Source organism: Zerene cesonia, chromosome 27 (genome assembly GCF_012273895.1).
Source record: "Zerene cesonia ecotype Mississippi chromosome 27, Zerene_cesonia_1.1, whole genome shotgun sequence".
Lineage (NCBI taxonomy): Eukaryota > Metazoa > Arthropoda > Insecta > Lepidoptera > Pieridae > Zerene > Zerene cesonia.
In genome coordinates this window covers 3,482,169-3,509,964 of record NC_052128.1, presented here as the reverse complement: position 1 = coordinate 3,509,964, position 27,796 = coordinate 3,482,169, and the positions used below count along the sequence as shown (strand labels likewise).

At 33.6% G+C, this 27,796-nt stretch overlaps 1 protein-coding gene across 2 annotated transcripts in view; it reads left to right on the top strand.

Moving 5' to 3' along the window:
* Positions 1-27,522, top strand: part of LOC119837367 — a 96,024-nt gene extending 68,502 nt beyond the window's left edge. For both annotated transcript variants that reach the window (XM_038362931.1, XM_038362930.1), the window contains 8 exons: positions 12,558-12,715; positions 13,164-13,277; positions 15,910-16,146; positions 16,917-17,297; positions 21,981-22,262; positions 22,497-22,655; positions 24,316-24,453; positions 24,918-27,522. In XM_038362931.1, coding sequence (XP_038218859.1) covers positions 12,558-12,715; positions 13,164-13,277; positions 15,910-16,146; positions 16,917-17,297; positions 21,981-22,262; positions 22,497-22,655; positions 24,316-24,453; positions 24,918-25,253 — 1,805 coding nt within the window. In that variant the 3' untranslated portion in view covers positions 25,254-27,522. The remainder of the gene's footprint in view (positions 1-12,557; positions 12,716-13,163; positions 13,278-15,909; positions 16,147-16,916; positions 17,298-21,980; positions 22,263-22,496; positions 22,656-24,315; positions 24,454-24,917) is intronic.
* Positions 27,523-27,796: the final 274 nt, after the last annotated feature.

Sequence of the window (27,796 nt, the reverse complement as noted above, 5' to 3'; positions counted from 1 at the left end):
ATAATTGTATACCAGACAATAAATACTGGTAATTTTTGTCTATTATGTAATGTTGTTAACTGTACAAATAAATAATCATTTTCATTATAATATGAAACTTACTATGGTTGTTATTGACTGTAACTGAATATTCTTTAAAAGAATAATTGACTCTATATAAGATTTATTTTGCAGAAAAGGGTATAATTCGTTTCTAAAATTACTCAACAAGTTTTCGTATCGCCCATTCAATTCACATATGACGTATCGCAAGAGCGAATGAAAACTGATTCCTATAAAGTCATCGAACCTCCTTTGTAAACCATTTATGGCAACCATAATTTAAGTGCAGGCCTTTATATTTATTGTATAAACAAACTTCGATTTGTGTAATTCCATATAAGAGTAATTTTGCTCATATACATTTGGAGACTAAGGTTCCTAATAGTGCTTAATCGCTTCGATTGGCCAGCGGTAATATGTCAGTATGTATGTATGACAATCAACTAACTAACGTAAAATTGACAGAGCCAGAAGGAAGACTTTAAACAAAAAAATGATCAAAATTGGTCCTCCCAGTCCTGAGGTAATAAACACAAAAAAAAACTAACTAAACAGTAAAATTGACAGAGTCACAAGGAAGAGTTTAAACAAAAAAAAAGATCAAAATTGGTTCTTCCAGTCCTGAGGTAATAAACACAAAAAAATATACAGTCGAATTGAAAATCTCAGAGCAGCTTATTTAATTAGATAATCTTCCCTTCTTCCAGGCCTTTTCCTTTTTTCTCATCTTTTCCAGTCCATTCGTTCTTGCCACTCGTCATTCCTTTTCTTATCCTTTACCCCCTCCAAGTTGGCAGCGCATCCACAGAAGCACTAACTCTGCGCGCAAATATACATGGGCGGCGGTGAAAGCTTACCATCAACCGTCCTCTTGAATCTACCTGTCTATTAAAAAAACCCCATCAAAATCCGTTGTGTAGTTTTAAAGCTATAAGCATAGATACATACATACAGGCATAGAGAAGGGACGGGAAGCGACTTTGCTTATATAATGTAGTGATATTTAGATAGAATTTGATCCAAAAATAACTGGTATTTTATGTAAGATTTTTTAAAATATTTTTTCTCCGTATGTTGCAATAATATAGATCGAGTTACTGTGGTTTTTACAGCTTAATGATTTTAATCACATCGAGTAATTTAGACGGGCAGCGGTCACCACAATATTGTGACTGCCTTACGTTTATATTTTAGTTTGTATATTATATTATTTCTGCATTCGTTTATTAATTAGTTCACAATGAAACGTAAAACGAATACATGTGAAAACTTGTAAGTGGCCTTATTCTCTTTTTTCATTTTACTACAACTGTACTTATAGCTGTAAGTTTTCTTTTCATTAAATAAATAAATAAATAAATAATTGGCGCGCTACGAGATATGGTTAAGTGACACTTACTACGAGGGATCTAGGTTCGATTGCCGGTGAAAACAATGACAAATAAAGCAGGATCAGACTGCTATGCTCTGCAGAACTATACTTGCAGGTCTTCACCAGGAATTTAACCAAAGACTTCTTGCTTTTAGGCCCACGCGTTATCCTCTGCCATCATCATCATGAGCCTATAATATATTATGTTCCCACTGAAGGGACACAGGCCTCCTTTGAGGGTTCAGGCCATAATCCACCACGCTGGCGAAGTGCGGGTTGCCAGAAGTAATATGTTGTCGAACTATTAAGCCTCCGACATGTCGGTTTCGTCGCGATGTTTTCCTTCACCGTTTCGAACGTCTATACCAAGGAGTTATGGAAATCGTTTCAGCGGTTTTCACGAGAAAGAGACAAACATCCATCCACACATTCTTACAGACTTTCGCGTTTATAATATTACATAGTAGGATAGTAGTAAAGTAGGATTATATAAATGTCTCAATTGCTTTGCGTTTGTGGTCAGTATATGTTGCATATATCCTTGAATAATTTTGAAGTTAATAAAATAATCAAGTTTAAATAATGTGAACATGTTACATGGCCGCAAAAGGTCAACGTAATATAATACCAATAAATATTCAAAAAGGACACTAGCTTAATGTTTATTTTAAAATATTTTTGTTGTTATTTTCTTAAATAATACCCATATTTTAGTCTTAACTTTGGGTCAAGGGTGAATTGAAGATTTGGTTTTAAGTAAAATATTATTTCGTCTTAGTGTATAAGACTTAACATTAATAAAGAGAGAGAGAGAGAGAGAGAGAGAGAACAAGAGAAATGATGAATTTGTTACGATATCTTCCACATAGGTACAATGGCTTAGTCGGGCGCATACGACTGCGCGGGTGGATCTAGGTTAGGGATTCCCAAAGCTGCAATCTACAAGTTAATCAAATCGAACATTCGTATTATAATGTAATTATATAGCGTAAGTAACTTATTTAATCCTACTACCCTATCCCATCCTACTAATATTATAAATGCGAAAGTATGTAAAGATGTGTGTGTGTTTGTTGCTCTTTCACGCAAAAACTACTGAACCGATTGCAATGAAATTTGGTACGCTGATAGCTGGACAACTGGAATAACATATAGACAACTTTTTATTCCGATATTCCAAGGGGATATGGACTTACGCGGGTGAAACCGCGGAGCGCAGCTAGTTTGTTATAAAAGTCACAATTAAATGTTAAATGTATGTTCCAAGAATCAAATAAATTAAGCGTCTATAGTAACCTAATCAGTGTATTATATGACTAAACATTTCAATCAGTACCCAGTAGCTCGCTATAAGTATATACATTCTCTATTACAATGTTATTATCTCATAGCGAAACGTATTATCAAATATTTAACAAGTTTTTTTACCGTAAATGAGTAATATGTGAGTCATTTGTGTAGACGTTGAGTCAACGAGACTGTTTGGTTTTCTTTTTATCTTTAGTTACGATTTTATTAGAGTTCCATGAGAGGTATTATAAAGTCTGAATAGAACTGAACTTTTACTATTGTATTACTATCCCTACTTATACGTCCGCCCGCGGCTTCGCCTGCGAAATCATGTGAAATTGCTGCAGTTTTGTGGTTTTTCACGTAAAAAATTGTCTATGCCAAAGAGAATGACATGGACTAATTTATTCCGCCTCCTAACTGTCTCTAATCATAAAACCGTCGGAAGGAGAAATAAACATTATTTCCCATTTATAATAGGTATTATATCCAGATAGTGTATGCTATATACAAAAGTAGTTAATAACGATACTGAGGAATACCGAAGAAGCGTTTAAATTTAAAAATATATTAGTACAACAAAACATTGAAAACTCCTAATAAACGATAAGGAAAATCCCTTCTAGTAATAACAGTGACTAAGTACTGAGTATAAAATTACAACATGCAGTGATGATACGGGCTATATAATAATCTTTCGGGAAAATGTTTTAGAAAATATTGATGTATTATTTATGTTCGTGTTGTGATTCTTTTGAAATACTCGTAATGATTTGTAGTACGAATTTGATGTCTCATTTCTTGAAATATTATTTGATTTTTTTCCTTGTGGTTAAAATTAGGTGAAAATTAAAAGTTATTAACATAACATTCAAATGATAGCAAGCTGTTTTTATTTATCCATCGAGTTTGTTGTGTTATTTATTTATTATATAATTAATTAAATAAAATTACATACAGTACATAATAAACAAATCTTTATTAATATTTTTTCATTAAAATAAATTAAATCCATCAGCATTTTAATACTTATTTTTCTATTTTTTTTAAATGAAAAGTTACGGACATGGAGCGATAAAACATAGTAGATATTTTAAAGGTTACAAAAATAATTAAACGTACCACATGTTACATTTTGTCTCAAATAAAAGAATGCAACTATCGAGTTTCATTCTACACTGATAGCTTAATTTCATCATAAAGAGTAAGCGAAAATAGTAACTACACCTTTTTGATAAGGTTTAAAATGTCCTACGCAATCATTATTCCTTTTAAACTTTATCTGTTACAAAGTTTGACATTAAAAAATACAGTATAGGGTTTCATTTGGGGTTGCGTTATCTCGGATGATGGTTTTACGACTTTTTTCGTATAAAATTGGGTAAAAGTATTTACTTACTTTACATCTTGTGTGCGTGATGTTATATTTTTATTGAGAATAATAATCCATCCATAATTCTATAGACTGCATAATGATTCCCCTTACTTGGAAAAAAAAAGAAATTAATTCTTACAAATTTTCTAATAAATATACTCGAAGAATAAGATCAATCCTTCAATTTGAGGAAATAATATTGTATAAAAAATGATGCAGGCATAAAATGAAATACTATTGGATTTTACAGCAAACTACCAATTTTAGCATATCCATGAAACGGGTTTATTTTTTATTTCGCTTCTTACAATTTGACTTTTTTACTTTTATTTTAGCATATAACTTATTGATTCCTTATAATTATTGACTGAAAAGATTGCATGCATTAAAAGTCAAAATACATTGTATTAATATAAAACCATATATATTTGAAAGGGTTATTGTTCGAGGAACGATGTTATCTGTTGGATATCGAGCCAAATAATTTGGCCTTGGCCATAAGACACCACATGCTTGGCTTTGAGACTGTTTTCCATCGACGGAATGCTAGCAGACTGCTGTTTATGAGAAACTTAGCATGTACATTTGAATGTTTGTGTTGACCTATGTAATATTTCATTTTATTATTTGTTTATTTCTTTATTTATTAAAACATCAAATATCATAATGTGAATAAATAGTAATTTAGTTGACGAATCTGTACATTGATAGCTTATCATTATTATTTTGTATAGTTTTGTATCAATAGGTAAGCATAGCATGGTATATGTGATACTAAATTTGTAGTGTGACATTTTTTTTAAGATAATTGCGTGTAAGACCTTAGGTATTGTTTTATACACATTATACGTAGATACATCTTCTCTTTTGTCCTCAAAGATTTCCTTTTAAGTCATTTATAGTAACACAATATAAAGAGTTTAAATATTGCCATAGAGAAGCAGTGGTGGCTCAGTGGTGAGAACCTTGGACTTCAAAATCGATAAGTCGGGGTTCGAGACCGGGCGAGCGTGCAGGAAATAAATTGATTTTTCAATTTATCTGCGCATGTGGAACATCACCACTGCTTAAAAACGGTGAAGGAAAACATCGTGAGGAAACCGGCATGTCCAAGAATTAAAAGTTCGACGACATGTGACATCTGCCAACCCGCACTTGGCCAGCGTGGTGGATTATGGCCTGAACCCTCATAGGAGGCCTGTGTCCCAGCAGTGGGAACATATATGGGCTGATGATGATGATGAAGGAACAGTACTCGAAGTAAATCTTAAACGTATTAGGCTAAATGTTCCAGAACTCTTTTTTTTATGTCACATTCGCCAATGGATCTGGTGGGACGCATGATGCTAAGCGCTACCACCGCCCATGAATATTTGGAGAATCATAAGGACCATTGCAGACCTTATGCCTCTACAAATAGATTGCCGATTTTAAATTGGGAAGGGTCTAGAAAGGATTGGGGAGGATATAAAGAAAAGCACTGGGAAGGGCAATGCTATATCACGACGGTATTCTGTGGTGGTGTGGTACTTCCCCGGTGGGAGCTTTCCCAATTCGTGCCGAAACGTGCTCGACTACCACATACAAAATTTCATTTAGATTTTTCTCAAATTATCATATTCTTTTCCTGTATTCAAACTTGCCTATTGATGCGATATAGTTTTTCTTTTAGTAGTTGAAATCACTAATGGCGTTGAAAGATAATAGTGCCCATATGCTACTGTGTGGTGTTCAAATGTGTTCCTTAGATATAGAGATAATTTTATTATTCCATTCAAAGGCTTAATGTAAGCTGTGTTTATTTAGACGAAAACAAAAAATACCATATAGGATTTTACATTCAATATAGGATTTTAGCAAACATTAACTTTTAAAACTAATCATGAAAAGTCATATTTTGTCATAAATCCTACTTCCTACTAATATTATAAATGCGAAAGTTTTTAAGGATGTGTGTGTTTGCTCTTTCACGTAAAAACTACTGAACCGATTGCAATGAAATTTGGTACGTAGATAGCTGAACAACTGGAATAACATATAGGTAACTTTTTATTCCGATATTCGTACGTAATACGGAGTTACGCAGGTGAAACCGCGGGGCGCAGCTTGTACTTTATAGACTTGTACATTGGACCGTTCGCGTTATACCCTTCGTAATATTAAGTAGGTAAGATGCATCTCCATGCTAAAGGGCCCACTCGACGGCGTTTAAAAATAGTGAAACTAGAACAAAATTAACATATGCTAATAGAGATAGAGATAGAATTACGAGCATAATTAATCTTGTTGGTTTTTTCTTCAAGTTCTCACGGCTCGTTAGAGGAATATCCAGTTAGTGTGTAAGTTACAAGGATAGCAGTAAAGATGTCTAAATCGTTAGTTTTATTAATTGCGAGTTTAAAAGGATTTAGTTTTAGAAGTAGTGATTTTGTCTCATACTGAGGTCGATTATAAATTGGTTTGAGTGATTAATTTGATGCTTTTGGGGCTCTGTTAATTATGTGAGTGTGAGTTTATTTCGGAATCGAATGTATCTTTTTCCTGCCGCAGTATAGCATATAACATCACTGAAGCGTAACTGCGATGTTATTAATTGTAAATTAATAAAGCATACTAAATACTAGCATATACATTTACAAATTTATGATTCTTCAAGTCGGTTAATCCTCGTCAGTGCACGATGTAATATATCGTCGTGTTTGATCAAATTAAAAATTACTAATTCATTTACTACTGATGACGAAGACTAGATAAAAACTTATTATGAGTGAAACCGTGCTGTGGATTCTTATTTATTAATGGATGAAACTGCACCTGCGCAATTAATTGTCTGATTTGATTAAGTAAAAACTATCTCGAAAACTTTGCGATATATCACAATATTTATAGTTTCTTACGACTAAATTAATGGAAATAGCTTAATTACATTCAAGATTGACTATCAAGCGATTCAGGCTTTATCTCTTACAAGCAATCGCTTCCAGATAATTAGATAAAAATAAATAAAATATGTAAATTGCATTGTTATCATTATGTTTAAATATGACCTTGAACACAGGAAATGACTTTCCAGAGATATTCTGTAAATGTCATCTAAAGACACCTTATTTTTTGTGCTTGCAATTACGAGTAAAAGTTACCCTTTTAGCTTATCTACCATAAACAACTTCCAAGCATACCAATGTCCCCGAAAAATATAGTGCACGACTGTACCCCGTAAAGTGCGGTGCCGTTTCAATACAAACGTTCTGTCTCTGAGTGTACCTCGTGAACAATTGATGCAGATTAATGAAACGGCCAATATGACGATTCAACAAGTTGAGACGCGTTATCAAATTCACTTGCAATGCTTGCCTTGCCAGTACCTTAGTGCGCGTCTAATGGAGCGAGCGTATTGAATGAAATATCGATACCGTTAAATTTTGTCTCGGTACAATCATTGCGATTTAAATTGATGGGATTGTTCGTAATAAATGAAAGTGATTTGCGATTAGTGTGATTGGTTGAAGTGTGACTAATGAGATGACGGCGTTACGCGATTCTGCTGGGATATTAAATGTTTGTACTGATGGGAAATTGTAAGTTTTACTGATTTTTATAGGTTGTTTACTATAATAAGAAAAACAATTACTTCCAAGATTTTTGAAAATTTATTGACTTTAGATTTTGGTCTTTTAGCGTTTGGACTTTACGTTTTCTTATGGCAATAAATATTTTTACCATCATGACATCATTCTTTAAGCACCGATGCGAATGATTAAATAATATATTCAAATTCAAATATCTAATTCTGTACGTTGGTATCATCGTGGAACGAGATGGAATAAATTAAACTTTACAAATAATATACTGTAATACTGGGAATTAATAGTTTAAATTTTAGTAGAGAACTTCAAACGGACAAACCATACATAAAACGTACAATTAGTTACCAGTGAACTAATTGTACGTTTTATGTCACTATTTTTCATATGAATCGCAATATTATCGAATGAGTCACTTGTACAAACGTAACCTACTTAGAAAAATGTTGAATATTTATAAATTATCTTTCAATAAATATATATAATAATGATTGATATTGACATTGACTTACTTATCTGTGTGATAAGCCTTTAGTATGGTCGTGTGAACGCGCTAATGCAATGGAAATTTGAGATTTCAAATATTTAATTTTCAGTATATGATTCAATATGTTTGAATTTGTATGATATAGAATTTCTAATGACTGACTTATAATGCATAACTTTATTACATATACATATGTAAAAGGACCTTTTTAAACTGCATATAACTAAATATTCAATACGAAGTTTATCTTCAATATTTAAATGCATGTTATCCGCCCCCGCTTTGTCCGGTTATTGATAATAATTAACACATACAACCTGACAAAAAAACTTCTCAAGAATTCGTTCTTCGCGAATGACAATTGAACTGTAATAATGACGGCATGAATATTTATTTATTACAGTGCAATTGTCAAAATAAATATTTGAATTCCCAAGTATTTCAATGCTATGTTGGTATTGCTACTAGTCCGCTCAGCTTCGCCCTGATATATATTATATAGTATATGTCACTGTCACTGTCACTTAAACGGTGAAAGAATTTTTTTAAATCGGTCTGGTCCGATTTGAAAAATTCCTTCAGTGTTAGATAGAACATTTATTAAGGCAGGCTATAGGCTATATATGTACCACGTGCAAAGCTGGGGCGGACCGTTAGTATTAAATAATAGGGAAGATTATTTAGATACTGACTATAACAGTGATTAAATTGCGATGTATAAATACTAGTAAGATTTATACTAATTAAAGTATTACAGAATTGGTATTATGATTTATCATGCACCTATAGCACATATTTATAAAGGTAACAAAATACTTTTCTACTATAAGTACATGTGCTATCATTTACGGAGTCGGTTAAGTCGTGCGTGGACGCTAACGTTACTACAATAGGTCATTGTTTCCAGTATTGTTACTGTCACCACCCTATTAACATACGCATTGTCTATCTCACTTTCGCTTCGTTATGCTTTTTGATTTTTATAGACATCCTTCGTCTACACTAATGTTATAAAGAGGAAACTTTTGTGTTTTTCTGTGTTTGTGACGTTTTTACACAAAAACTACTAGATCGATTTCAAAAATTCTTTCACCATTTGAAAGCTAGAACTTCACTGCTTGACATAGGCTATGTATCTACCACAGGCGAAACCGGTTAACAGCTAGTATTGAATATACATGGCCGGTGGACTAGAGCTGGTAATTGTAGGGGTTTGGAGTTCACGCCTCGGTGAGGCTCTATAAATATTGAGTTGTAAGCTTTTAAAGGATAAGCCAGTAATGCTGATTGATTAGCAGTTATTCATTTTTGCCTATTTTTGCTTTGTAAATCAACCAAGCTATCTCAGTAGTAGTTGGATAAAATTTTTTAGGTTATACCAAAGAACTTTAAAGTTTTGACCATTTCCTAAACTTTATTTGATCTCCAATAAGCAAAAGATTGTTTCTTTAATGTCCTTTTTTTCCAATAACACACTAATACCACAGAAAAATATACATACATAATAACTTTTTGAAGTCTCTTATAAAAGAGTAAACCTGTTATCAAAGGGAAATATCATGATCTCAATTTAGAGATAAAGCTTTAGTCACAAGATCAATTTTATCAAATTTCTGATCAGATTTGTTGATACTTCCTTAACTGCGTTGTAAGTTGTAAGCCGTTTAAAAATCTTATCATTACGTAATTCAGTAGTTTACTGTAATCAGATTGCAATTTCACGGTTTATACACTGTGTGTGCATATCGAATGTTGTAGGAAATTATTGTGCAGCTAAATTAAACGAATATTCATACGCATATTAAAGATTTAGACTGAGGACTACTTCAAGAGTCTCATGGGATTACAAGGAAGTCAGTGTAAATAAGCAAAATCTTAGATAGGCATTGTAGGTAAACGTACGTATTCGCTAGTAAATATTGTACCCTTTCCCTATCTTATAATTCTATATTCTAAATCCCACATTATGCTAGCGACACATCTTAGTAATATTCAATGCAATGCGTCAAGCAATGAAAATATCTATAACGTATGCAATTTTTAAGTGCGATTTACTGGTAGTGTTTTTTGTCAAACGTCTGAACCTACCTCAATATAATTGCAAGTTGTGCCATATAAATATCGTTTGAAAACCCGTTTTGGTTGATTTGTTGAGGTTATAAGTCGATGCCGAAACAGGTTGTTTTTTATCGATAAGGATATGAGATATGCTTATAGTTTTGGTACACGCTTATTTTTAAGTTTTGCATTAGTACTCTGAATGCAAATAAAGTAAATTGAGTTTAATTAAAAGACAAACTTTTATTAATAAGTCTAGGCTTCTTAGAAGTGTATACGATAGTTGTATCCATTATATCTACATTATATTAGTAATATAAAGATTGTTCGTTTGAACGCACTAATAATATCAGGATCTACTGGACTGATTTAAAAATACTCTCACCGTTAAAGAAATTCGTGATCTTTGAGTACTATAGGTTGTGGAGTGTAGACGTGGTGCATATATATATTTTAGTTATACGGGCGAAACCGGATTGGATCGCTAGTTAACTGTAATAATAAGCTGCCAGCATCTGAACGCTAAGAAATTTAATACTTTTTAAATACACATTGGATTTATATTAACAAAAATTCACCTAGCCTAATAATGTAACAAACGCGAATTTTTGTAAGAATGTATGAATTTTTGGGACTATTTCACACGAAAACCACTGACGCTTTTTGATGATACTGGGCAGTGAAGTAGCTTACCCATCAGAATAGAAATACTTTACTCGCATAATATAAACATAAATTGAAAAAGTACATACTAAAATAACCCAATAAACTCTGTCCAACAACAAAAGATAATTTTGATTTCTTAAAGTTTTAAGAATGTGTACGTCGTTAAGTCAGTTTCAATTTTTATTCCCAATACCTACCCTTGTTGAAAACAGCATCACCATCTGGACAACGAATCTATCTAACTATTCACATAGGCACTGATTCATATATTCGTAAGTCAGACAGAAAGGGCGTCAGTCGATTGTTTATCGGGTCTCAAATTGAATCAAATTGTACGAGTTTCCGGTTATCGTACGAGGGAGTTGATATCATTTTAGTCGCTGATATATATGAGATGAATGATGTATCTGCACTGGCGATAGACCTGACTTTTGTTTAAAATAAGAAGATCATGGAAAGTTCTAGAAATAATAGAACAAAACAGAGTCAAGACAATTATCGCTCTTATACTCGATTAAAAATATACCGGCCGAATTGAGAACCGCAACCTTTTGAAGTCGAATGATGAATATTATCTCCACCCTAAGTAGACAATTTAAGGAATCGCTATTGTACTAGTTCATTCATATGTATCTATTTAATTTGTGTTTTTAAATCGATGATTCAATGAATAAACGGGAGAGTTAGTAACCTTAGAACTACTATCTTTTAGTATTTGATGAAATTTTTTTGCATTATTTTTATCCCGATATTCCTACGGGATACGGGCTTACGCGGTTGAAACCGCGTGGCGCAGCTAGTTATATAATAAAATGTTGCTATAATATTTGTAATAAATTGCAAGTCCTAGAACTATTTAAATAATATGAAGTAACAATAGCGTTATGCAGATTTCTAATAGTTTCTTTACATTTTATTTTAAGCCTTGATTTCAATGTCGTTCGATAATGTTGAACTTCACGGTATCAAATTGTCTTTTTTTTTGCAATATCAGTTCATTGGATAATTTAATAAAAATTTATCTGTACTTATATAGCGATATCTTGTGATTTTGTAGGTAATCACTGGATCTACTGAACCCATTTGAAAAACAGTTTATAATTATTAACCCTAAACTTATATGAGGAATATCCATTCGTAAGTTTGATATGGAATACATCCACGATGTTTTTATTGTTAGTTAATAACTGTAACTAAAGCTCAATAAAGGTTTCTTCATAAGATTATCAAAATAAGATAATATGTATATTCAAAAAGAGATTTATTAGAAGTTTATACATTATTGTACTTTAAAAATATTCATATGTAATAACAATCAATCATAAAATTTATTAAAGTCACTATCACATTTCTTATCGACTTCTCAGTATTATCGGTAGTCGTCATTTTATCAAAGATTATATTTTTATTGTCTCATCATCAGCCCATACATGTACCCACTTCTGGGACCGGGGTTTCCTATGAGGGTTCAGTTTCTAATTCACCATGCTGGCCAGGTGCGGCAGATGTCACATGTCGAATTTTTGATTCTTGGATTTGCCGGTTTCCGCACGATCTTTCCCATCACCGTTTCATGCGGTGATGTGGTTAGTGTGCAGATAAATTGACATACATTCAAAAATAATGTACTTAGCAGAAATTCTTTTGGGTTCTCTCTAATAAAGTGATGATTCTTGTTCGCAGGCCTCTTCAAAGGCTCAACCACCACTCTCGACGGTATCGGTCTGCGGCCGATGCCGGCGGAGCGGCCTAAGACGTTGCGCAAACTAAAGTCGGTGTACGATGCGTCGCCGACTGAGCCGGCTAGTGTGACAGCTAATAACATTGGCAGCAATGGACAGGTAACAATTTTTTAGAGCATAAAAAATGACATATTTTTTCGTGATTGCGTTTACGGACACCGATTTTGTGATATTCATCAATAGATACATATTATGTAAAAACTTATATTACTCCTCTCATCAATATAATTTGGATCCGTACGACTTGTCTGGAAGAAATCGCTATATATAATTTTATTAAGCTTTGTTTTGAAGCAATGAAGAATAAATAAACAAATAATAATGTTTAACATAAATTTAAACATTTTTATTGACACTTTCCTGGGGGGATTACATGACATCTTAAAGCAGTACTCATTCCTCTATGGAAAAAAAGCTACGTGGTCTAGTGCCATCACTTCCCACACTGGAATTAGAACTGCTAAAAGACGTTATGATCCAACTCCCTGGTCTTTTTGGTACAGAAATGCGTTCTACTTTCATCCATTAACAGTTATACATTACATAGGTGGACAGAAACGTCAATGGTACGGAAGACGAGGTCCGGAGAAGGAGCAACACCACCAGCTCCACGCACAGCGGGGACAAGTCCCTCTCCATCCTCAGCCCGTTCGATGAGCAGGTAATTAGAATTGCACCAGCAATACGCGCGGTTGCGCTCGCGAAAAGTTAGGACAAAATGATTTTTTGTTTAATTACAGATCTGGACATGAATAAGAAATCCCTTCTAATATTATGGGTACGAAAATCTGTCTCTGCATGTGTCTGTGCATCACGCCTAAACAACAATCGATTTGTATGAAAATTAATACAGAGATAGTTTGAGTCCCGTGAAAGATAAAAATATCGGATAGTTTTTAGATCCAGAAAATCCGTCCTCCGTACGTCCCGTGACCTTACCGTATGACGAATAAACAAGCCTCAAAATCACATGAGGCATAAAAATCTCAATATTTCCACCACTCGAACCCGTTTTTGCATAAGAATGGTCGAATCATGACTTTTAGCATTACTAGAATTTACCTAGGCGATGTCTTGAATACAAATTTAGCCATAATTCGTGCTCACGGCCCATGAAGTGATGACAAAGGCAGGAAGTGGTAGAATTAGTGTTTAACGGTCAGAACACCTGCGGTTTCTTTAAGGACATGTGATCGCTTTAAATATAGGACGGTATGTAAGGCCTTGACAAGATATGGTTCAGAGAAGGAACGGATGATCCGTTCCTTTCTCGCAGCGGTTGCTTTTAATACATTTGTAAAATTAGCAATTGTAAAATGATCAGGTTTATGCTAATAAATTTTCCTTAAATCTATTAGCATAAACCTGAAGAGTTTGTTTGTTTGTTGACTGCGATAATCTCAGGAACTACATACAGGTCCGATTTGAAAAATTCTATCCGTGTTATATAGCCCATTCATTGAGAAAACCGCGGGGCACAGCTAGTGATTAATAATGGTCTGCATCTTTGCATGTATTAAATCCTACCTAAGCGCATTGAAGACAAACAATAATTCTCATTAATTATTATTTCGTATATGTTACAGAAATTTTCGTCTATTTATCTGTAGTAATGTAATCTTCATGTGAAGTTTTTAATGCAGGTTAAAATAAAATATAAACCCGATACAGAACGACATTTCACAGCTGCCGATAATGATCCGTCATCTCGACATCAATGGGTATTTAAATGTACTGCCTGAAATTTATTTTATTTAAATCGACATGAAAATTACGTTCAATTTGCATTATACATGCTGTTGGTGAATTACGCGCGTATTCAAGGAGACGTGATAACGTCACCCTGACACGAATTAAGCGAATTTGTGACGAAAATATATAGAAATATTGCTGTGCAGCGCGGTTTCATCGCCACGTAATTGGACGAAACCGCGGGCATAAGCATGTATTCTATAACTTACGCATTATTCTATTACGTAGTTTCATCAATGGTACCATGGTTTTTGTGTGAACGAGCACCGATACAAACGCTCATTTGTTGTTTATTTAAACACGTTGATTGACAATTGATAAGTACTAGAAAAAAATCATTTCAAATTGTCACATATATCCCACCACCAACATTCTATAAAACGTCTCTCGAATTATGTCTCTCTGTATAAAAACATAAAACAAATTTTACACACGTATATTGATCAATTTAAACAGTTACCCGATTATATACGTCGAAGTGACACCTTTATATATGCGAGTGGACAGGTGCTTTATAAACTGTCACAGCTGCGTGAGACACCTTACACTTGTATATGATATTATGGGTATGCCGTATGCACTGTGTGAATCGTAATTGCTGATAAAACATTTCAATTGAAACCGATCAATTGTTTTACATTCAGTGTGTCATACTAAACATACGATTTTTATGTAATGTAATGTTTGTCAGAAACTTTGATACTGCTCGTATGATGCTTAGCGTATTTTTCTATACCGTAAGCTGTTTTAGGAATTGTATGATATGATCAATAAAATAGAAACTAAAGCTATTGTATAGAGGCCTAGATAACTATACATACTTGAAAATATCTATAATCTATGTAGTAAACAAACATTCAAACAATATTAATTTGCTTTAAGAATTGAATCCCTACGTGTAGTATGTATACTAATATTATGAATGCGATAGTACCTCTCTCTGTCTGGCTCTTCTTCACGCCTAAACTACGGAACTGATTAAGATGAAATGTGGCACAAAGATAGTTAGAGTCTCGTTAAAGGACTAAAATTGTTTTTATCTCGGAAGTCCTACGGAAACGGGAATTATGCTGATAAAATAGTATTGTCTATCCTTTGTTTTACTATACTAGAAAAGACGCGGGCTGAAAGCTAGTATTATGTATCGGTGTGATACCAGTATCGTAGAAGAATATTCATATACATGAGATTGTGGTTTACCAAATATGTAATTTGGAACAAACTGGCAAAGTAACACGTCACCAGGTCAAAACCAACATTCGTAATCGACAATTAGTCACGCGTGTATTGTCCCATATTATATAATTGTCTATTGTAAGAAAATAGGCCCCCCTCGCTCTTGGTTCGCCGTATAAATATGTAACCACAGTTTGATGTGTGTGTGAAGGATACGCACGTGTTGTAAATTAATCCAGTTAAAAGAAACAGTTTATTATTAAAAAAGCAAGAGGACAAGACTTGCACTAGAATTGAAAAGGATAACGATTAACAGCGACATAGGAGTTTAATAATAGGAAATAAGAGCACAATTTCTTTAACAGGAGGAATGGGCAAAGATCTCCGAGATAATGGCGTCTTTCGGCAGCAAGTTGGTTCGGGAATCCGTCTTCGTGTCTGAGCTAGAACAGGAGTTCACGTCTAGGCTAGGTCTCAGCTGTTCTGAGTCTAGTCTGAGCCCGTCTGTGGCATCTACATTGGGCCTGTGGCTATCTGGCTTGGGTCTACATGATTATGAACCCTTGTTCATTGATAGCGGCTATGATGATATAGATTTTGTGGTGAGTACTTTTTGGAATACGTTTTGTTCTATTTTGCATAGATGTATATTAGTGAGGGGATATCATGAAACCAAATCATTAACCATCTTATAACTATTAAAGCTAGACAACATATAGAGACATCTACCAAACTACTTATTTTTTTTGTCTCATCGTCGGCAATGGAGCAGGTGGGTCGCCTGATGATAAGTGCTACCACCGCCCATGAACATTTCGAGAGGCGTAAGATCGATTGTAGACTTCACGCCTCTAGAAATGGATTGCCGACTTCCAATTCGTGCCGAAGCGTGCTCAACTACCACATACAATGATTGATTACACTACACATACACATACACTGGAATTAGTACTGCTTCAAGACGTCATGTTAATTGATTGCACGTATTATTTATGACTCGAAGACCTCACACAATGTAACGTCCGAAAAGTGTTATTCATGGCAAAATGATTCAAGTCCTTCAGAGAAATGACATGTTGGGGATTTTGGGGTAACACTTCTGCATTCAGTTATATTAGTTTTCAGCGCTTGCTGTGTCTTAAGATATGAGAGAGATCTTCTTTTGTTTTCTATCGTTTTATGTGATATATTTATTTAAGAGTTTTTTAAATGTTTTGGTGTTAATATACTGAAAAATTGGTCAAGAATTGCAAAAGCGTTGTGACTTCTTTCTCACGATATCATGGTGTAAATAATCTTTCTCTATTTCTTTATTAATTAAAATCATCCACCAATTTCAATGTGTGCAACTAATTGAAGAACTTATTTACAGAACGGCATCCTAGACGAAAACGACTTGCGCGAAATGGGCATAGAAGAAAACGATAGACAGAAAATTCTAGAATCATCCAAACAGTTACCTCTTAAAATAGCAGAAATAAGCAATAACCATAACAATAACCTTATTAAAAACCAAAACGAATCCGTGGACGAGTGGCTGCGGAATATTAATCTAGAGCAATATAGTGATACGTTTAGAAAACATTTATATGTAGATATGGATAGAGTTAGGAGGATATGGGAGGTGGAACTGACAGCTGTTTTAGAAATAAATAAGCCCGGACATCGGAAGAGGATACTGTGTTCGGTGTCCGGGGAGCAGAATGGACCCATTAATAATATCGAAGATATCAATTCTGATCTCAACAATTTGGTGAGTGTTTTTTTTTTGTTATTTTTTGTTTCAGAAATGCGTATCTAAACTAACGTGTATGTAAATCTAATCTATCTTTGAACTTATTGATAATTATCACGTGATAGTGAGTTAATTATTATTACATTTAGAAACAAATATTTCAACTCATCGTTCGATGTTATTACACTTATTTAGATAGAATCTCATTAAAGTTGCATAGAAAACATTCTTAAAATAGATTTCTTTTCATCGTTTTGTCGTGGTTGTTCATCGCACTTGAAATAGGTTTCCTGATAAAATTATATTTGAAAATTTATCAAATAGTCAATCAATCGAGAATTCGAAAAGACTGGCATATAAGTAAACATGTTGGCATATAAGTAAAAATCAATCAAAATCTAAAACTAATTTTGTTGATTAAAATAGTGATATGCGAACTTTTTTTTCATTATATTCCCTAATAATTAAATATAAAAGACTAAATATAAATTCAATTAACGTCATGTACTTAATTTTCAAACATATCATACTTAGCAATAAAATCTTTACAATTAAACAAGTACAGCGCATGCGCAAATCGAATTCGCCAGAATTTTTTTTTTCGAAAATACAAAAAAAAAATCCACATAATTTCGTCAGTTAATTTCATGGAATTGCAAAGCGATTTTTCCTTAATGTTACGTCGGATACTTATTTATTCTATGCGATAGACACGGGAGACGTCACCTGCATGTTGATTTGTGGTTTCCCATGTCTGTCTCTTACGGAATTTAGTGTAAATGTTGTCGAAATTACGCGTGGATCGGTTGCTTTTATATTGTATCAGTTCCTTGTCTTTACATATATACTGACTTGGAGGTTTTGAGATGAGTGAAGTCTAAAGCAGCGTAAGCAGCAGCTTAAGCCATGTGACGATCGCTTACCTTACCAGCAGGCGAGATCGTGGTCGAGCGTTTCTTTATTGACGAATAAAAAAAAGTGTTTAGAAAACTTATTAATAATTGACGTAATATAATACAAAAATGATTTTTGATCAATACGAAATAGGTATTTTTATCTAGATTATATTACGCCTAGACTGTGTTTATTTAGTTCTTTATAAGACCTTCCATATTTATGAAAATAAATCGAAATAGATAGATCATAAACACTCACATTTTGGGGGCAGATTTTTCACATAAATGACGAGCACCATATAGTAGCAAATTTTACCTCAAATAATATTTGTTTGTTAAATAATTCTTACGATCGCCATACCTAACAATAGCATTAACTTCATACAATTGCGCCTAATAACATATGATGAATGGAATAGTTTATCAAACAATGGATCACACATCCTTCCAGACGGTTTAATTGAATTTTATTGATATGATATTCATTCCCATTAGCATTTAGTATTGCATATAAATGGTATCATTAAAAAGCCAGTCACGATGTATTTTGAAATAGCTAAATTAAGAGAAACCACTGTTTCTTGAGGAATTCAATTAATTCTCGACGTCTGGGATATATGTGATGATTGATTTTTATGAATTGAAATAAACTAATGTTCTAGTATTCGTTACCTATACAATATGTCATCTCCATATTCAAATTTCGAAATAAAAACTATTTAAAAGCATAGTATTAAAAGTATGAAAGAAACGCAGTCGGACTGCTACAATAGAAATTCATATATGTACTTAAAAATTCGTGTTAAATTTCTGTCTATCCATATCTTCTGCTTCTGAAAATTATGTTTGTTTCAACTTGCTAATATCAGGAACTACTGGTTTAAATTGAAAATTATTTTTACGTTGAATTGCCAGGAAGGCTAAAATAAATAATAATAAAAATAGGTTTTTATAACATCATGTACGCAGTACAAAATGACGGGGCCCAGCCAATCAAAAATAAATTAGACAATTCATAGATACCTACGTATCTATGAATTAAATAAAAGTAAACTAAAATAGGTATATAATTTTGATATCTACAAAATCATTTGAATTTGTTGCCATTAACGACCGATTGCCGCTGCACTAAAAGCAACCTTGTATGTCTGTTACATGCATTCCAATCAAATCTAATGATAACATCGCCATATGTGCATTTTGTTGAGCGTCTAGCAAGAAGGATATCCGATCGGAGTACTAACGATGGAATTATTGTATTCGCGACATATTTATATGCAACAACCTATTTAGATTCTAGGTAGACTACCTGCTGCTGACGACTGATACACGTTATTTATATATGTATTTATTTGGTTTAGTATTAAGTCTGCCCTCATTTTACGATAATAGATAGTAATGTTGATTTGACAAGTAAAAATATCATTTTAATTCATAAAATCCTCGTATAATATGTTCACTTTATTATTACTGATCGCTCCCGCTTTGCCCGTGCTACATATATGGCCTATGTCACTCAGTCAAGTTGCAGCTGTCCAATGGTGAAAGAATTTTTGAAATCGGTCCAGCAGTTTTTGTTTGTAAACTTTACAAACATAAAAAATTAAAGTTTCCTCTTCTCTTTCTTTACAAACATAAAAAACGAAAGTTTCCTCTTCATAGTGTAGATATCATTGTGAACACAATAACTTTTAGACGAATATAACACAATATATTAAAAATACATACTAGATATCATATTAAAATCACTATCGCTCAGGCTCGTTTAAATAATTGGCGCGCTAACTATCCAATCAAGGGAACTTTGATCACATAAAATTTTATTAAAAGCCAATCGCCAAAAGGTAGAGGATTAAAAGGGCTAATCTCCAATAAATTGCTCATCTCGGTGTAATTACATGTGGGGGGTAACCAAGCAACCCCCTACAGGTGCGATAATGCCGTCTTAAGTGACGAAAGTTGACTGGAAAGGGTTCAAGTGTGGTTGTTAACGACTTCTTAATGCTCTAAGTTTCCTTGGTTATGGGGACACTTAAAAGTCTGTTGGCACGTTTTTATAGGATGGTTCCTTGATAGAGAAAGGTATACCTAAGGTATACATGTAGTATTCATTACTCGGGGATGATTCTTCTACCCTTAATATATTAGTATACTAATAAACTACCGTAGAATATATTGATAAAGTAAAGAAATATATAAAAAAAATTGTTTAAATCTCTTTATCGTCGATTAAACGAGGTTGCATGGTACAAAACAGTTCGTTGTATTGCTGATAAAGAAATATTGCTAATGAACAAAATATACCTTAAAAAACCATATTCGTTCCTTATAAAGGAAAGAACTATATCAGGTTTTAACACTTTTTATCTCTTAAATACATGAATGAAATTCGCGACCAGAACAAAACGCAACATAATTATGTAAAATCCAAGCCATTATTCATTTAGATTTAGAAATAAAAAATCATACATTTCATTCAACCTGTGCGAGATCTTGAAAAAATTCCCGTTCCCGCATAAAACCAATACTTCTATAAAGCAACAGAACGGCTGTATGGAGGTCTTTTTTTAATTTCACACATCGGCGACCCCGTATGGCTAATTAGTGTTCAATTCAGGCCCGCTATTCACGAGTGAGGCACTTGGTTGGAGCCTCTATAACTGGTGTGCCACAACTATTGGCTTCTGCTCAGGGATATTTTAATTTGAAGCGCAGGTCTGGGTGGTTTTTACGTAAGTGTATGATGGTGGGATTTTTCGACTTATTTAGATTTTAGGATGATGTCTTTTCGGCTTTTTGTTGTTTGAACGTTTTGCACGTAATGTTTCCTTTCTGTTTCTTTAGATTTATTGTAATTAATATATGAATTTGAATGGTGAATATTTTGTAGCTGGTTCACCGTTTTAGGACAGAAGAAAATACAGAGAAAATATGTTTGAATTCAGTCTGAAATTTCGGCAACATGAAAGCACAATTCGATTCGACGTCTACTCTCTGAATGGAACGGTTCATTCATTGCGAAAATAACTCACAACCAACAGATATTCGTGTATCATTCGCGAACCGATGGTTCCCTCTAAATGGGGCTGGTATCTCCCTCATTCGAAGCCATCACTACGGAATATCCATTCAACAGATTTCAATTCACTTACCCTAGCATTTTTTATTGCCTACAAATGACACTCGTTAAATTAGACGCCTCACATCAATTATAACTCTTTTGTGTAAGTCACCTTAGAGGCTTAATTAAAATTTCACGCTAGTCTCATCGGCGTACTATTTCATTTTTGCGTTGCATCATTACTTTTGTTTTGCACCTCTGAAGTGTGAACTGTTTTGAGTGCTGTTTTCGCATTTGTTCCCGCCTTTGTTCGATCCTTTTTCAATTTAATTAGCGTTTGTTCTATGTTTTCGTAGTTATTATAATTGGGAACGACAATGGATAGGCGCAAGCTTTGTGAGTTTTATAGTGTACGTCTTTTGACTGGTTGGGTTTTGATAATGATGTTTTTTGGGATGTGTATTGTGTGTGAGGTGTATTGTTTTTACACTATTTACTTATTTTGAGTTTCAGTTTAAATTATTTATATTTAATGTATAATTAGGAGGGTTTGCCATCTTTAGTAATCAGTGAATATAACCGTATAGATAATTTTGAATGTATACAACAAAAATATCTGAACATCGAGTTTTGATATTGCATTCTTGTTACGAATAACCATCGAATGTATGATTAATACTTAAAATTAAATTAAAAAATTGCCTATGTTAACATTACATAATTAACCAAACGCTTCATTTATAGAAGAACAACATACAACAGCTGAAAGAGGAAATCAAAGAGAAACTGCCTTCCGAGAACCTAAAGCCAGTGCCACCTCCCGTGGTGCCGTCACTAGCGCCACCTGGCGGGGAGACCCTGAAGAGAAGTAAAAAGAACAGGCCAGCACCCCAACCCCCTAGACCCTCGGATCTGGAGATCAGAGCACCCTCGGAGTTGTTGGTTGGTGTACCGGGGGCTCTGAAGACGCAGTGGAAGCATCAGCCGTTCGTGTTGGTTACGGGGGCCGTCACGTACGTGGCTAATGTGAGTGAAACCATATTTTTATAATTTAGTATAGTTATTTACCCTAATATGTTCCACGGGCGAAGTCGTGACGGACTGCCATTAATATATTATATAGAGATATAGCTTCGTTTATGTATTGTCATTGCAAGGGTGATAATTGAGGACATGTAGATGCGGAATTTTTATCCAATCCATCCAACTCATTATAAAGCCTGGATACATATTATAAAGATACTCGTTTCATTTATACAGTATTTGGGATCGACGGTGGTAAAGGAACTGCGGGGCACGGAGTCAACGAAGAAATCGATACAAAAACTGAAGAAATCGACGAAGGAGCCGCGAGATTCGCCCGACATCATTCTGTCGATCAGCTATCGAGGCGTTAAGTTCCTAAATACTATAACGAGGGTGAGTTTCATGATTTACTGTGTTACATGTCCCGCCTCCGCCTGGATATCAAGATTCTTGTTTTATCCCAAGGGAGCATTTATTCGGGATAAAAAAGTATCCTATCACTCAAGTCAACTTATACCCTGTATTTATACCAAATCTCATCAAAATCCGTTCAGTATATTCAGCGTGATTGACGGACAAACATCCAAACAAACACATTTTCATATTTGTAATTTTAGTGTGTTATAGGCAGTTTTGTGTAGGGACTTAATTTTTCTTTAGGTTCCAATGGACATATTAAATCATTATCTTTATAAATGGCTAGTTGTAACTCGCGGCGTCACTCGCGTTGTACACGGGTAAGTACAGCTTATGTGCTTATCCAGAATCTATCTCTGTACCAAATTTCATATAGATACTATAAACTGTTTGAGCGTGAAAGATTACATACATCCATCCATCATCCATCATCCATCATCCACCAAACATCCATACATACATCCATACATCCATCCATTATCCATTATATTAGTAGAATGGATGTTGTATAGAACGAGTAATGTGGCATAAGGTGATAACTTATATAGAAGAGTAAATCGCTTCGTTACGTAAGGCGTTACGGCGCCAGTCTATCTGGCTTCCTTTCCTACACATATACAGTTAGACTAGTAATACAAAACAACATGAATTTAATAAAATTACACGTAAAAGATAAATATTACCTAATATATGTATAATAGGTCCATTTAATTTATCCATGTCCAGTCTAATCAATCGTAAAATGTTTCTTACAATCGAAATAATTTTGTCAAACGTGAACGCTATCGAAACTAGCGCATCAGTCATTTCACCGTCCCATAAACTCTGGGGGTCAGCCCTCGCAAGTCGGTCATTATTTACTCCAAAAATTTCTTCTGTATAAGATCTTTGTAAGCCAGCGAACCGAGCGGAGGGTAAACATCCCTATATAAGACTCCCCAGAGGGTCAACTAAACAAAAGCCCTGACTTTACCCGCTTGATTTTTAATTATGGATCACTTTCCGCTTCATCGAACACCTAATCTTGCCTTTGTTTCTTCTCAGAAAGGATTGCTTTTTTATAAATTTCGATGTTAGAACTCTTCACGCTCAGTTACTTGGGTTAATTAATGTTTCTGTAATTCTTTTTGTGTAACAAAATATTGTTTAAGGAAACAGCTCTATTTTGCTCGCAGTTTGTGGAAAATATTTTTTTTTAGAATTTTTTGATGTTGAATTTTGTCCGTTTTGAATCTAATTATGTTCAAGATTTTGCGTTATTTATTTACGGAAAAGACTAATTGGTTAATTTTGTACATACAAAACCTAGTAAAGATTTTCGACCTCGTGGCTAAGCTATCTCACAATTAATAACAGTTATTATTCTATTTACTTACCAATTCATGTTAAATTATACAGATTTTCCAACCATCCTATTTTTGAAACTAAATTTTTTCATCTTTTTCCATTCGATAAGATAAGACATTGTACATTACAATAATTTGATTGAAATGCTCAAACTCACAGCTTGGTCGTTTCGTTAATATCCTCTTCCCTTGGGAGAATTCCATTTATTTGAACTGATGAGGATTGCCTCATCAATTAAAATGAATTGCGATTTAATGGTGTAAAAAATGGCGTCTTACGTTATGCGCAGGAGTTGGTCTGCGAGCACGAGATACGCAACATCCACTGCGCTTGCCAGGACGCCGACGACCTGACCCACTTCGCGTACATCACCAAGGACCACACCACCAGGAGCCACTACTGCCACGTCTTTAGAGTCGCTACTATGGTGAGTGTTGGTGGACACTGCTTGTTTATTTCTGAAATCAAGTAATTCTTGAAATTTGTGTTCCTGAAGTTTCATTGAAGCAAACAAAACAAAACCTTACTTTTATATAATGAGTAGATTTAAGTATGGATCTTTCGCATAAAATTAAAATTACCAGAATTTCGTAATTAATATGATTAATTAATTAATATTTATTTTTAGTGTTTTAAAATAATGATGTGTCTAGAATTTATACATAGATTTATAGTTAATGCAATGCATATTACCTGTTCGCTCATTGGATTATTCTTTATCCATTAATATAGTCAGCTGAAATAGGTTATTAATTAGTTAACAAAACCGTTTTACATAGTTATTTCAAAACCATTTTAAAATTTTATTTTTTCTTAATTCGCAATTTCCGGTTTACATCCCGTCTCCATATCTATCTCCGAAAATATATTGATAATCCAAAAATGTTCCAGGACCAAGCGACCGAAGTGATCCTAACCCTCGGTGAGGCGTTTGAAGTGGCCTACCAGATGGCGCTCAGGGAACAAGCGAATAGGAGCAAAGTCACGCAGGCCATCACCAAAACGCCGACCCACGACCCCACTACCACCAGCAACAAAGAAAAGCTGAACCATGGACGATCCCACTCGATAACGGAAATAAAACTCAACGGGCACCAATTGAAAATAGCCCCCATTCCGGCCTCGTTGTCGAACGAGGACTTCCAAGCGTCGAAGAATCTAGACGCCTCTAGAAGCCCTAAAACGCCGTTACTGAAAGCGCCCATCGCGTCCACGGAAGAATTGTGAGACATCAGGTAATTGAGGGATGATATTAGAATATTTTGATAGAAATATTTATTTGGGAACGTTAGTTTTAATTTTAACAGTGTCAGTTTCATGTAACGGTGGCCTATTGATGCCGTCTTTTTTCTGTCTTCCGTTTACATTATGCGTTTTTGTAGCATTATGAGGCTAATTTGTTATTTTCGTACGGACTTGTTTAAATATCTCCATGGATAGTTTCTTTTTATAATGCTATCGGATTTGATTCTATAAAAGTTAGTAATTCGTCAAAATTATCTCGAATAGAAATTTTCAAAAAATTATGCCGCTGTATATTTACTTTAATCTTTATTCGATTCTAAACGATTTGAACTGTCTCCGATAGTCTCGTACGCGATATTGTCGTGAAATAAATGATACACACTTATAAATATTTACGCTAATCAAACAACGTTTAGTTAAAAGTTTTACTATCGAATAGTAAAATTATACGGCTGTTATATTTATAATAATTTTAGTGATTGTATATTTTTGTTCGGTTTAGACGTAACAATGCAGCTATAACCTATAATTTTAATGTATTTTAAAATGAGTAGTGGTAATTTTTGGCTCCGTAATTAATATTAAAATATTAGGCCTAACGTAATCTCGAATGAAGATATTATCGCATGATATTGATCGGTTACCAGTTTTCAGTGTCGTCTGATAAATGTATTTATATAAGCAAATAGACTTAATTATGGGTTGTTATAAATCTTATGACAGATTTGTCGTGTAACTTATAGTACATAACACATATCAAGGCAATGTTATATGTTGAAATGTTCAATAGTTGTTGGCTTACATTTTAATTGTATTGATATCTTCGCTGAGAGCAGCTTGGCATATATATGGTTTAGACGAAAATGTTATATTGCTGTACGATAAATTGTCAGAAAATGACGAAAAATATTCGTTGTTTGTTTGTATTAAATTTCAATAAATGTATTGCTCAATAAAATTGTCCTTCGCGTTTCACTTCTGTTAATATTGTTATGTACGTTTTAAATTAGATATGCTCTGTTCAAATTATCAAAATATTTTTATTAGCGGTCCGCCCGGCCCCCGCCCCTTCTATACTCTATACTATAGAGTCTATAGTAATGAGGGATCACGAACATATCCAACAATGAAAGGTTTTTGAAATCGGTCCAGCAGTTCCCGTGATAAGCGCGTACAAACATACTCTTCGACTTTATATTATAAAGTAATAATTTAGAACGGAGCATATCTATTTAGTTTGATGTATATTACGTCATTGGCTTTAGTCTGATTTAGTTTGAGATTTCATGTAATGTGATAAATAGTAAAGATATTTAAAACACTGTGTTCTTTTATTGATACTGTTTAACCTGCTTTATATGCTTAAATAATATGTAGCACAGCTTTTATAAATATATAATGTTGATTGTCACTACAATAAAATTTATGAAATGTATCTATGAATGTTGAATGATTATTTAGAGTATTTATATGACATAGTGATAGATTAAGGAGTGTGCCAAAATGCAATAATACAGGTTATAAAGAACGCTATTGAAACCCCAATTGTCTAAGATATAGATAATAAATTGCTCACAGATTGACACCAAATTATTTATAGACGGCTCGAGCGAGTCGCTATAATAATGATTCGTGTTAATTATACAAGAAAGTTTTATAAAAATCCAATGAAGGGCTCATATATATTCGATTATACAATGAACTTTATTTCGGGTGAATTTTGACACTTTGTTTTTTATTTATTTCAATTATACACCTAAATAGTATAGAGTTAAGAACTAAATTGCACGACTCAAGTGAACAAATAACGCATCAACGGTTGGTTAGCTCATTATAGAATACAATTTTAATTAAGTGATATATTTTTAAATCTGATGTATACCAAAGATATATAGATTATACTGTATATTATGAGAATTTCGGATTTGTTGTTGTAATTTTCTTTATAAGAAATGTCACTGCCGACATAACGAAGTATGCATAAGTGATTTTTACATGTTTATAATGTGTCATAATTTGTATTTAATTATCTATGTATGATCTTGTTGTTTATAGTTTTATTTTATATATTTCTCGCTTTATAAATTGCTTTAAATATCTTCGGAAACTCGCTTACATGTACCTAAATAGAATGCTATTAAAAACAGTTATTATGTATCTCCTATTTTAATTTATTATAGAGTTATCTACACGTGTCGTAGCCTATTCTATCGAAATCAATGTAAATACATATAATCATAAATTTGAATTCAATAAAAGGTAAATAAAATGGATATTTATTGTAGCTTTTTATTTGTTGCTAGTCGACCCGGCAAAGGTGTAATACGAGAACTAATAATCGGGGTATATAAAACATTGCATTCTCAGACCTACATAATAATGAATACGCATAAAATTTCATGAAAATCAGTTCATCCGTTTTATTGTGACATGGCAATATATCTTCGCATATTTGAAAAACAATTAGAAGCGTCCTTTAACACTATTTAAATGAGAATAATTTGAAGATAAACACATAAACAAAT